The sequence below is a fragment of the Cryptomeria japonica genome, chromosome 7 (assembly GCF_030272615.1).
Source record: "Cryptomeria japonica chromosome 7, Sugi_1.0, whole genome shotgun sequence".
NCBI lineage: Eukaryota > Viridiplantae > Streptophyta > Pinopsida > Cupressales > Cupressaceae > Cryptomeria > Cryptomeria japonica.
The window spans coordinates 214218328-214231236 of record NC_081411.1 but is presented as its reverse complement, the minus strand read 5'-3'; the positions used below and the strand labels follow the sequence as shown (position 1 = coordinate 214231236).

At 31.1% G+C, this 12909-nt stretch overlaps 1 protein-coding gene across 1 annotated transcript; it reads right to left on the bottom strand.

The window, feature by feature from the left end:
- Positions 1–8595: 8595 nt before the first annotated feature.
- On the bottom strand, positions 8596–10125 carry LOC131855910 (coniferyl alcohol acyltransferase-like). The gene is made up of 2 exons (XM_059208422.1): positions 9631–10125; positions 8596–9546 (listed from the first exon to the last, which is right to left on the bottom strand). The coding sequence occupies exons 1-2, from the start codon at positions 10123–10125 to the stop codon at positions 8596–8598; spliced, it is 1446 nt and encodes a 481-aa protein (XP_059064405.1).
- Between the last annotated feature and the right edge of the window lie 2784 nt (positions 10126–12909).

Below are 12909 nucleotides of genomic sequence, written 5' to 3'. Positions count from 1 at the left end.
TAGAAGTAATTGGTCAAGCCTCAGTTATGCCTTCTTTTCAAAATTATGTGCCCACCTTATCCTCTTGAGTGACGACTTCTACTTATGTGCCCTTCCTTAAAAAGGAAGAGAAAAAGAGAGGGAGTTCTGAAGGAAGAAGTCCCTAAAAGGAAAGATCTCATGAAGGAGAAACTACTTAGGGAGAAGGATTCTCTAAAAAAAGACTCCCTAAAAGCAGATCTCCCTGAAGTACAAGCCTTGGAATCTACTCCTAGCAAACCATCTTCAAATATATCATCTTCTCCGTCCAAAGTAAATGCATGGTGGGGTGATGATTGGGGTTCCTTAGATTTCACTAACTCTCATGTTGGTGAATACAAGGTGGATCTTGTCCACTTGAAGTTTCCTAAGAAATCATGCACTTTAGCTACAAAAGATAACTATGCATCTATAAAGTTGATGATGCTTACCATGTTGACCACATTTTCTATACAAAACCTCCTTCATTTAAGGAATTGCACGATACTTATGGTCCTAGATATAAGCTTGTATCATAACTTGGTTATGATGGAAAAGGTTGTGGACCTAATGAAAAGGGTATTTGAATTTCTTTGGAAGCTAAACCTCATCACCACAATACTGGACTAAGATATCGCCATATGGGTCGAAGGACAAAGCCATGGTTAGTTGTTAACATGATTTATGTCGAACCTCTTCCCCTTAAGTTTATTCATCTAGAACTTATTGATAATGCAATGCCACCCAATGAAGTTTCTTTGGAGCTTTTTCCTTCGAAAGAATCCTTGAAGGAATTTATAGGTGCATATGCTAAATTGCCTCCTTATCATCATAAACGTCTATTCTCTTATTTTTTAAATACCCAAATGTATTTTGGGAAATCTGTTGATAAGGGGGCCACCCTTATCTTATAATGAAGAACAATTACCCATGTTTCATCCAGAAGACCATAGTGCACTCCTTAGTGGATAGACTTCTGACGTCGTTATGAGTGATAGAACTCCTCATAAGGTCATCGAAGTGGGTAAGTTTTTATCCCCTGAAGAATTTAGAGTATATTTTGATCTTCTACATCGAGTCCTGGATATCTTTGCTTGGCCTTATGAAGAAATGCTAGGCATTGATGAGTCGATTGTGGTACATAATATCGTACTAAGCCCCGATTCTACACTTGTGAAACAAAAGATTCAAAAGATGAATCCTAAGGTGGCTTTATTAGTCAAGACAGAGATAGAAAAGATTTTAAAGGTTATTTTTATCTGTCCCATTGACTATTTGCCTTAGATCTTGAACATTGTTCCAATTAGTAAAACTAGATGGTCGAATCTGTATTTGTATTAATTTTCAGGATGTGAATAAAGCTTCTCTCAAAGATGATTTTCCACTCCCGAATAGTGAGATGATCATAGATTCAACTACAAGTTATGCATCTTTTTCTTTATCATGTTTGCCTAGGTGGGGGCCAAACTACTTGATCTTTTTCTTTATCATGTTTTTCCTAGGTGGGGGCCAAACAACTTGATCTTTTTTGCCTAGATGGGGTCAAAACCATTTGATCTATCCTTTTTATTCACCTTTGTAGGGGCCAATTTACTAATTATCAAATCTCTTTGATCACCCAATCGCATGGCAATTTAGCGTATCGCTACCCATGTCGTAAAAAATATTGCCCTATCATATGGTTATCCATATTGGCATGATCTCACAAACTTCATCACCCTATTGTAAAACTATCTAGCATAATGCACTTTTCTATCCATACTGGTGCATCTCATATCTTATCTCATATCACAGCGGCCACTTATCTTGTATCTTTTCATAACTAGGGGCTTTCCTCCAAAGCGAGGTTCATTTTTGTTACGCCATCTTATCTATTATTCATCTTAATCTATCCTTTATCTTTTCATCTAACATGTTACTCTATAGCTAGCGTGTTTGTGATGTATCAGTTTGCAATATCTGTTTCAAACTTCAACTTCATCTTGTTGGGACAACCTTGTCTAATCAATGAAGTTTTTCCTCTCCATTGTGACTCTTTTCTTTATCTTCCTCTACTTTATCTTTGCATCTCTCAACAAAGAAATTCTCGCTAAAGTGGGGACAAAATGTAATGTTAAAAATCACACCTTGTACAATTGGTGCCTTCCTCCATGTCATCGGAGGTCGTGTACCCCCTTTTGTCTTTTTGCCCACCTAGATCGCTTTGTCAACTCTAGACTGGAATCTTACCAACTCTATCGACTTGTCATGCTCATGATACTAGTGCAACACGAAGACATCCATGCGACGCGGTAGCATCCTACGAATTTTACTTGCCTCAATCATATTTTTCTCTTCTATCTGCATTAACACTTCTTAATCATTCTTCTCATTGAAGAAGATTCCTCCATTTTTTTGTGTTGTCAAATTTTCAAATTTTGTAATATGGAATTTTTCATGTTGAACACTATGGTTTCTCTTATCTTTATCTTGATTCTTTCTTTAATACTCTACAAGCATTATCAAGCTATCTCTATCTATAGTGCTCTTGCAACTGTCTTGCAACAACAAGAACATATCTTGAGCTTCATCACACTCGTATCTCAAAAAGGGGGGCTTGGCTGCACGCCTTGTCATTTATCTATCTTTTATCATTGCATGCAATTTATCTATCATATCTTTAAATATATGTATCATATAGGTGCATTTAGCCTATCAATATATCATTTTTATCTATTTTCAATAGGGGTTTGCTTCCATTAAGTGGAGTATAGTTTCTATTTGCATTTTATCATTTTATCTTTTATCGAATCTATCTATCTAGTTGTCTGTGGAGGTGGAATGGCAAAATGGAGGCCTAACTGAGGCAAACCCCTATACAACCCCAACATTTTCCCTTGTCTCCATATGTGCAAGTGATGAACAAGTTTCTTGCAATTAGGAAGAGTCACTGTTAACTTTTTGTAGATATTTTGTGGTCTTTTTGTAGGTATTTTGTGATGTATGATGTGAAGCTAATAAAGGCACAACTTCCAAATTTAGACAGAGGAAAACAAAGAGGGAGTAGTTGGAGAAATTAATTTTAGAAGTTTCTCCAACCATCAACATTTAAGACAAAATATTCTCACCACCATTTTTCTTCCACCAACCTCAGTCTATACATTTGTTATTTGATTGTAATGAATTTATAGATTTTTCTAAGACCTCTATATAGAGGCACTTGTAAGTGTTTAATGTAAGTAGTAGAATTAAAAGGTTTATTGTGTAGCATCATTCTATAATCAGTTGTTTTTTTGGGGGGCTCGTGTTGATATTGCCTTTTTTTTCAATTCCATGAGCATGTCTTAAAGACTCTTTTTTAAATAAAAATATCCACATGAATAGCATGGTACACTCTTTCATTTATAGAATAGAAAATGAGAGGATGTGGTTCAATAAGATGAGTTATTTGTGAATGTTGATATGATTTTATTTTTGTTTTAGGTTAAATTTCATTGGATATATAGTTGGCATCAAGTATGTGGGTCATGTTTGTGTGCAATTATGTCTCTTTTAGCATGATGGTGTCTTTTTATAATTGTGTCTTTACAACTCTACCCTCTACAACTTATCTTCAACTTGTGATATATAAAGTAGTGTTATGGGTTTTAGTGGCTTGTCTCAAAGAGATTGAACTTTAAGATTTTTTTTATTACATTAAGCCCCATAAAATATTTGAAATAGTGATGAAAATACCCTTCATAAAAGTATTGAGTAGAATATAAATGTGAACATGTAAAAATAATTATTACCCCGAGTTAAAAATATTCCTTATTAAATTTTATATTTTTATCAAATAATTATTTTATTAATACACACACAAATAAATCAAATATTATAGCATGAAATAATTATATAACTATTGATAAATTAAAAGATCATTATTCAATTCAAATGAATCATCAATAAATTTAATTAAAAATGATACTCAACTTGTGAACCACTTCATTTACATATTTCTATCTAATTTGATTTTATTTGATGAATGAATTATAAAAACTAAATCTATCTTTGCCCATAGTTAAAAAATATACAATATATTTATTAGAAACTAATTTTTTTCACTTGAGAAACTTATTATTTCCTTAGTTTTACATCCCATGTATACTAATGATAGTTATTCATTGACTTTAAGTTTCTTATCAAAAATAAAATATTGAATTCTTTCCAGATGCTATCATAATAATTGTAATAAATTTATTTCCAAGATAATATAACAATGGAACTTATGAATTACTATTCTAAAAAAATTCCAAAAAATGTAGGAGTATAAATATTTTGAGAGAATAAACTAATATTATCTCTTATATTTATCATTTATTTTTTAAACTTTCTTTATATATATAATTACATTATTCATATTGCATATCATATTTCATAGAATTTTTCTTCATGCATTATTCATTTATATTCAGTCTATATATGTATTTAATAATATTATACCAAATAATTTCCTTTAAATTATTTAAGAAAGTACCAATGACAAATTAAAAAAATAATTTCAAATGTACATCATATTTATTTATTTATTAACCAATAATTAAAATTTCAATTTACAATATTTATTATCATAGTTATTTAAATTTTGAATTTAAAAAATCTAGAGAATTTAAATATGAAAATTATAAAAAAATATTACTTCAATTTACTCCAAAAAAAAATAAAAATCCTACTATAAAATGTAAATATTAACTTATGTATTTTCTCCTTATTTATGAATCTTTTATGTATCTATTTTAATATTAAATTTATTATACTTATTTATGTATATCTTTATTTTATTTTATTTTTATACTAAAAAATAAATTATTTAAATAAAATTTGTAAAGCAAATTTCAATTAAAATATACTTTAACAAAAATAAATTTTAAGACAAATGTTATAAATCTTAATTAAAATAAAAGATATTTGATACTATAAATTTTGTTTAAATAAAATTTATAATTTAAAATAAACTTTAAATAAAAATTAAATTTAATAAAAAATAATTTTAAAAAAATATTAGAAATCTTATTTTAAAATAAACTTTAATCAAAATGTAAAAGAAAACAACTTATATTTTTTCTTTTTAATCTGATTTTTTATAACTATAAATATAAAAGTTTAAATATAAATTTATTAACATAAGTATAATTTCTAGGGGATTCACTTTTATCATGGACTTCGAAGTTCACAATTTGCCACTAAATCTGTTTCATGCCTCAAAACAACCTTAACCTATCATTAAACCATTTTCAGGTCAACATTCACGAACTCAAAAACCCAATAAACAGTTTTTGGTAATTAAAAAACTCTTTTTAGCGATCAAATATTTTCAGTGTTAGCAGATAAGATTGTTATGATTGCATGCATAAATATCTGCATATTTGATCTAATCCTTCCAAAGATTTTGTATTGTTGTCCTTAGGGGCGCTTTCTTTGGGCACCAGCCCGCTCATTATGTTGATAAATATATATGCGTATTGTTGCTTGTGGATATGAATTTTATACACAGGATATCCCTTAGCATTTCTTTTAGCTTGCTTGATTAAGGGAGCAACAAGCTCTTAAAATGGGCTAGCTTAAATAATTCACAAATCAAATAATTCAGTTGTTTGTTTATTTCACTTTTTTCATACCTTTTCTTATTTGACCCGAAGTTACATTTTTTTTTGGCAGCAGGTGAATTAAAAAGAAAAGATTTAACCATGTAACATAATGGTGATGCTGATTTTAAAGTTACAACTATTAGAGGCAGAAAGTAGAGTGATTGTGTCCTGCGGGAGTAAGTACACATGCATCAGTCAATTGCTTTACGTAGCATTTCTTTTGCAAGATAACCTTCATATGCGATGTGTACATTTGGGATTAATTTTCATAAGATCAATTTTCTAATTTACTTTTATATTTTACGAGGAAACGTTTGATTATAGTAGTAGCCCAAATTTGATTACGATGAGTAAGAACTCATTTTAGTCAATACATGTACACCATAAAAAGATCTTTTTGGATTGATCACAATCTTCTAAAGAATTAGGATAACTAGATATCAATTGTTGTATTAAGCACTAGTGCTTGTGTTGCTTTGAGTCAGAGAGAGTTATACAAAGTCTATGATATCTATTTACTAAACAATCAAGTAAAATCTTCAATTAATTTGTTTTCTTTTTTTCTTTTTATTGATGTATTTGTTTTTACTTAGGTTTTCACTCTATTAAGGATTTTTTTCATGTTTTGTTTCTGCTTAATCAAAAAATTGTATTATTTATGATTAGGAAGTAGTGATGGTTATGATGAGACATTATGGTCAAAGCTTATATGCAATCTTATATGAAAAAAGTTAAAGTGCATTCCATTCTTTAGATAAATATAGATTAATGTTTTTTCAAGAGAATGAAATTCCATCTTTTTCTTAAAAGATTGGATTGAAGAAGACGAGAGACACATCATTGTGTGAAGGAATTCTTTGCGTCATATTAAGAGTTACAAGACTCTCATTTAAGATGAGTTTTTTGTGACATTTAAAAAGAGAATTAATTTATTTGATTTAGACTTTCCCAAATGAATTTTATTGTTCTCAAGTTGTGAGTAGGTGGTGTTGCATGTAACTTCTTTTTCTCTTGGGGGCTTCTCTATGAAGTGAATAAGCTTTCTGGTATTTTGAATTGGAAGGTAGAAGTAAAAAGAATTTTTTTTATTTAAGATAAAAGACTCCATCACTACAAGCTAAAAAAATGTTTGTACAAAAGAGAATTTCTTTTAGCGAAAGGTCTTGGATATTTTTTTTATTAAGAGGGATAGGTTCATAGTCAATGTGAGACTTATTAGATGGTTGAATTTTGGACGTGTCACATTAATCATTTGCATGACTAATTTCATCATTAGATCAAAGATATGATTAAAACTTATCATATAAAATAACAAAAACTATAGATATTGTTTTGCAAAATAAATGACAATATAACCAGGGCTTCCCTCTTGCACACGTAGCTTAAAAGTGTGCAATTCAAGACATAAACATTATAATTAGATATTGGTTATAACTACTTCATATTATTTGAAAATACAAACTTTTACATTCTATGTAAATTGTGAAGAAAACTACACTATCAAAAATTGTCTTTTCAATGGAATGCATAATATAAAAAATAATCACACATAATTTAAATAATTTTTTTTTGGTATATTTTATTTTGAAGTTATTTATAAGAAAGAGTAAATGTACACCTTACAGAAGTTATTTCTATACAATATTTACAATTTGACTTCCATACCAAAACATTAAATTTTTTATTTCACATTTGAAAATGTAAACCTATCAGCATTTTGTTGAAAAAAAAAAGTTGCGACTCCTAATTGCTAATTTATAATACCAATCATTTAGCAGTGATGGGTTACTGAGTGAGTAGCTCCTCTTGCCGCATTGTTTGCTCTTCAATTTTCCAGCAATTCCCTCGCCCTTCTCTTCCCGTTCCACCACGTCTACAGAATAATCCCTGGCGAACCCTTCTATGAAATCCATCGTTTGGTTAAGACAATATGACCTCCTTAGGCATTATTGGAAGGTTTTCATAGTCCAAATATGGTTGGAATACTTTTTAAGAGAAGGCCACCCAGCCCGAGGGAGCTACGGAGTAGAATCTCGAATTGTTCGTGCTCATATACCCTATTATAATTATCTCGTCCAGAAGAATGAATAGTATCAGACGCTGAATCCATTCAAATCGGGATTCATAGAATCTACTTTTCCAAGAACACAGACAAGTTCATCGCGGATCTTCTTAGCCAATAGGAACCTTTGGCATTGCTGGACAAATGCCATTAAAACATAAAATTATTTCTTTCTTTTTATTTAGTTTGAGGAATCTACATTTAACTAAAACAATTAAACAGAGGTATGGTCTGTAACTTCTGAGCAGGAAAGTTCATCAAAGAATATATGGAAACGAACTATTTCGAATAATTTACTCGATGTGGCAAAGGAACAACACCAAATCACAGCAGAAACTATGAATTTAACAGCTTCACACATCTCTTAAAAAATCTCTTTGTGCAAATCAGCATTGATGTCTTTAATCTGTTTAAATTATTTACATCATTTACCCAGATTAAGCATAGCTTTGAAATGATCTAAGCGAAGATCTATGTATTCTCTCACATTCGCAGAAATATCATCGAATCTTTCTAAAGCATTAGCTATCACTAGAAACCCTACTGCAACCAAATATGCATTCCCCAATCATTTCAATACGTCAGCCGCAACTAAATGTGCCTCTCTAGAAAGCTAAGTCTTAAAGAATTGATATGTCAAACTGCCGAAAATGACAAGCATTTTAAACATTTGAAGGAAAATCACTGTCCTCTGTTTCTGATTTTAGACAAACAAGATATTGTTGGCACTTGTAATTTCATAAAATTAAGAAATAAAATTTGAACTTCTTAAAGACTCTTACTGCCAACACTATTAATAAATTCAATTCTTCTAATTCATTACAACATAAGAAATTGAAGGTTGAGTATACGATTATCTCCACCATTTTATTGTACAATTTTGTGGGTACAATGCTTCAAACATATACCACTTAGGTTTATAAAATATTCCTAAGCCAACTGTAAGAAATATTGTGTGATTGGAAGTAGAATGCGATTGGGATCAGATTCAATTGCATTTAACTGTTCCAGAGGAAGATGCATGTATACAATCCAACTACCGTCTCCTGCAGGGCTCTGAGTTGGCATGACATACCCCGCTTCACCACCCCAAGGGAAATGGTAGCTTCCAAACGTAGGCTTTCCCCATCCAAAATCAACCTCATACAAAGGAAACCGCAGTCCAGAAGACACCAAAACTGCAGGCCCACAGGACTGATTGTCATCTTCTCTGCAGTAAATCTTGGCTAAGACAGGTGTTGGCTTTGTAGTCTCCACCAAGTCAATTAATCTTTGAAAATGCTCCTCGTTTGCTGCACTCTGTATGGCATCATGAATTAACCCTGCACTCCAACAAAGTGATTTGCTTTTTATACAACGAGCATCAGACTCAGCAAAGGGCAAGATTAGGACATTGCCAAAGTAATTAGCAGAAACTCCAATCTCCTTTAAGCGTGGGCGGCCATCTACAACTATTCCTATTTTACAATTCATAGTGTCCTTGACCTTCTGGGTGCATATCATTAGCTTCCATAAGTAAGCACTGAACACCTCTAATTTTGTACAGCGCTTACCATCTTTGTTTGCATTAAATTGCAGATCCATAATGTTCTTCACATCTAGATAGTAAATTCTACTTGCTAAAGAAGGTGGGTGAGGATTTTCTTGGCCGCATTCTTGTGAAGTATGCCTCACATACATATTGTCAATTTCTGCACAGTAAGCAGGGGAATCGCGAGGGCATAATATAGAGCGAGTGATGCTTGGATTCAGAGGTACATTTGAGTCATTTCTACAAAGGTTTGCCCAACTTGTCAAAAGCATGTTTGCAGAGTATGCATCTGCAATTCTGTGGTCGAATGTGCAGCCAACAACAATACCTCCACAACTAAACTCTGTCACCTGTAAATGCCAAAAACCTGTTAAGATTGTTATGCATAAACCAAAACAAGTGGAAAGAAGTATGTGCTCTATAAAAACCTTTACCTGAACAGCAAAGACAGGAATGGCATCTTCCGAAAAGGGTTTTGAAAGTAAAGGAACAAGCTTCCCCTGCACAGACTCATCAGGGTTGTATAAATTCAGCTGAGAAAGAGCAGCTGCAGCATAAGCTTGGGTGAAGCGAACTCCCTTGTTATTGCAATGGACCTTTGGTAGGCCAATACTATCTGTAACCATTCTTCCTGCAAGTACATAGTAGGACACTAACACCTTCGAGAGGGAAGTCTTGAGATGAGATAGTGCTGATGCAAAAGTCCTAGGAAAGGGATTTTTATAACAGAAGAAGACATGCACAGAAACTGGAGGAATAGTGAGATCCAGGTTTGACAGAGGAAGGATGTGCTGCTGCATTGGAAGAGCAGGCACTATAACTTCTGTGTTAACAATCTTGAACTCATAATCTTTGGAAATGGAGAAGTTAACAGAAGCCATCTTAGCACAATCTCTACGAGCTTTCACACCAATACAAGCTTCAACCATTTTAGTTAATTTATAGCATTACAAGTGCCGATTTAATCGGTTTACAATTGGTAAAGTCCACTCTGACTCATCGACTAAACAATGTGAGACATTTTAAAAGTAAGAATTGCACTAGTCGTATCTGATTGTCAATTCCGTACGATTCTGTTCCCTACTATATAAAAATTGTCTGGACGCAAAACAATGTGAAACATGTTTAAATCAGAAATTGAGTGAATGTTAATTCCCTAATAGTTCGTTCCCCACTGTGTAAACATTGTCTTATCCAAAACAACGTGAAACATGCAAACTAAGGATTGCGCTGGTCCTAGAGTGATGGTTAATTCTGTGCTCGTCTTTTCCCACAGCTTCTAAAACATGTCAAAAGCTTCAATTATTGGGTCCATCAGTGCCTACTTGCATTCCGAGTTTACTTGCATTCCGAGTTTTTCGCATAATTTCGTGACCAATATAAACATACACCGTATGATAGAATTATGCTTAATTAAATCTTAATTAAGTGCTGTTTATGAAGGTATCGATCAGAAGTAAAGAATGTTTTGCTCACATTTATAATTTTTAAAAAAAATCTATATGCAAATTAATTTTATGAATTAGAATAATTTTATACAAAATTTGATTATTTATTCAAATTCTTCGTTTTCATGTAATATAGTTTTTTTAAAATTTCAATTGTATTTTATCATAAAATTATCTAAGTACTATTATAAGGCTATTGATTAGATTCGGGTATTAGTCTATTTTCTTTAAAAATGAACATACCATACGCTTATAACTTCTTTATAAACAATAATTCAAACTATTTATATGATGATCTTTATCTATTGTCATTTTTCGTTCATTGATGAAAAACTGATTCTTGCAAAAAATATGACTTTATATAAATAATATTTATAGAGAATCACTTTATGTAAATCATTAATTTCTAAATAAATAATAAACATTACATGATGTTGATTAAAGTAAATCTCTTCATATATTATTAGTCATATATACACAATACCAATAAATAATTGGTCACTAATAAATCCACTAGTATTTATATAAAGAATTGACCTTACATTCAAAAATAAATGAAAAACCAATCTTCACTTAAATAGTGACCCTTAAGCAATTTATTCTTTTTTATTAGTTAAAAATTATCTCATAATTTATTAATTTCTAGTGAAATGTCCTAGCAAGCCTAAATTTAGTCAACCTTTTATCAATTTTATTTCTAGTAGCATTAGAATTAAATATGTTAGCTAGTTGATCTCTTATATTTCTACATAAGATATACTTTTCAATTCAATCACTACTTAGTTGTGAGTTTATTTCTACTTTGAATGTCTTGTGATGTGCATGGGCAACATAGAATCGAACGAATTTCACTATGCTCCATCACCAAACATTGAAATTCTTAAGAAATTAATGCATTTGTAACTTCGTCTTAACTCATATGGCTAATTTTTCCTTAACTTTGCGTCCCTTTAAAGTACGTTGCATTTTTTATTTTGATCAAATAATGAGTTATTTTTTATGTGTAGTTAGAAAACATATAGACAAGCATGTTATGAAAGGTGTAATGTATAGAAATGATGATTCTTTGTTCATATTTGTTCATATTATTGTAGCTAGTGCCACACTACACTCATTCATCTTATTTTCTTCATTCTTTAAGATTTTACTTAGTACAAAAATATGAAAATATGCATATAAAATAGAAAATAAAATATCTATGAAATTAATAGAATCAAAATTTGATTCTATGGTTTTGAATCAAATTTATTGATCCATGTTTTATAGATTATTTTTCACATAAATTTATCTCTCACAAATATGAATGGTTTGCTTAGTATTGATTGCATCTAGGTAATCTTTATAGGAGAAAAGAATAGGAAATTTCTAGGAGATCAACCATCCAAGTACTATTCCAACTCAAGAATAATTAATCATTCATCTTCTTACAAAATCACAAGGTTTCTTTTTATGATATTTTATCAAAATTTTAAGTTATTTATCATTAGTATGAATTCTGAAACTAGCACTCATGACATCTAGGTGATGTTGATAAGGTAAAGCATAACCTATCCCAATGCTTCTTTGAATCTAAGACAATATTTTTTGAAAAAGAGATAAAATTATATTGATAAAAGAGAACTACATCCATATTCAACATAGATATATCTAGAAAGGGAGTTATTAGCCTTTCTAATGTTGAAGATATTAAAGAAGAACCTTAGATTTAGCTATGGGAAAGGAATCCTAATTAGAGGCATTCTAGTTACCAACATTCTTTGAATCCCATTTGGAAAATTAGTCATCCACCATGTACTATTTCCATGGAATTTTTTGATAAGGTAAAATAGGTTTTGAGGGGACCCAAAACCCCTTACAATAAAATTTTATAGGGATCCAAATATTGGACATTGTTGTTGCTAGGGTATGTTGTTGTCACTGATGTCAACATATTCGTATGATTTATTTCTCTAGTGCTTGCAAATTAGTTTATTGGGATTTTGGTTTGGTGTATGGAGTATTTATAGTATCATTATATTCTTATGTATTAGGTTTAGTGATCCGGGAAGCTTAATTGATCATAGCATATGATCCGGTTTGCAGTTTGTTTTTTCTGATCAATGTTTTGTAGAGTTCAATATTTCTTCCATTATATTCCAATGTGATTAGATCTTGAGCTGAGACTTTGGGAGATTATTTGGGATGTTCTTGTGTATCTTCATTTTAGATGGTGCATGATTTGGTGCTCTGCAAGTTATCTTTCTTCATGATAGTTGTTGTTGTTTG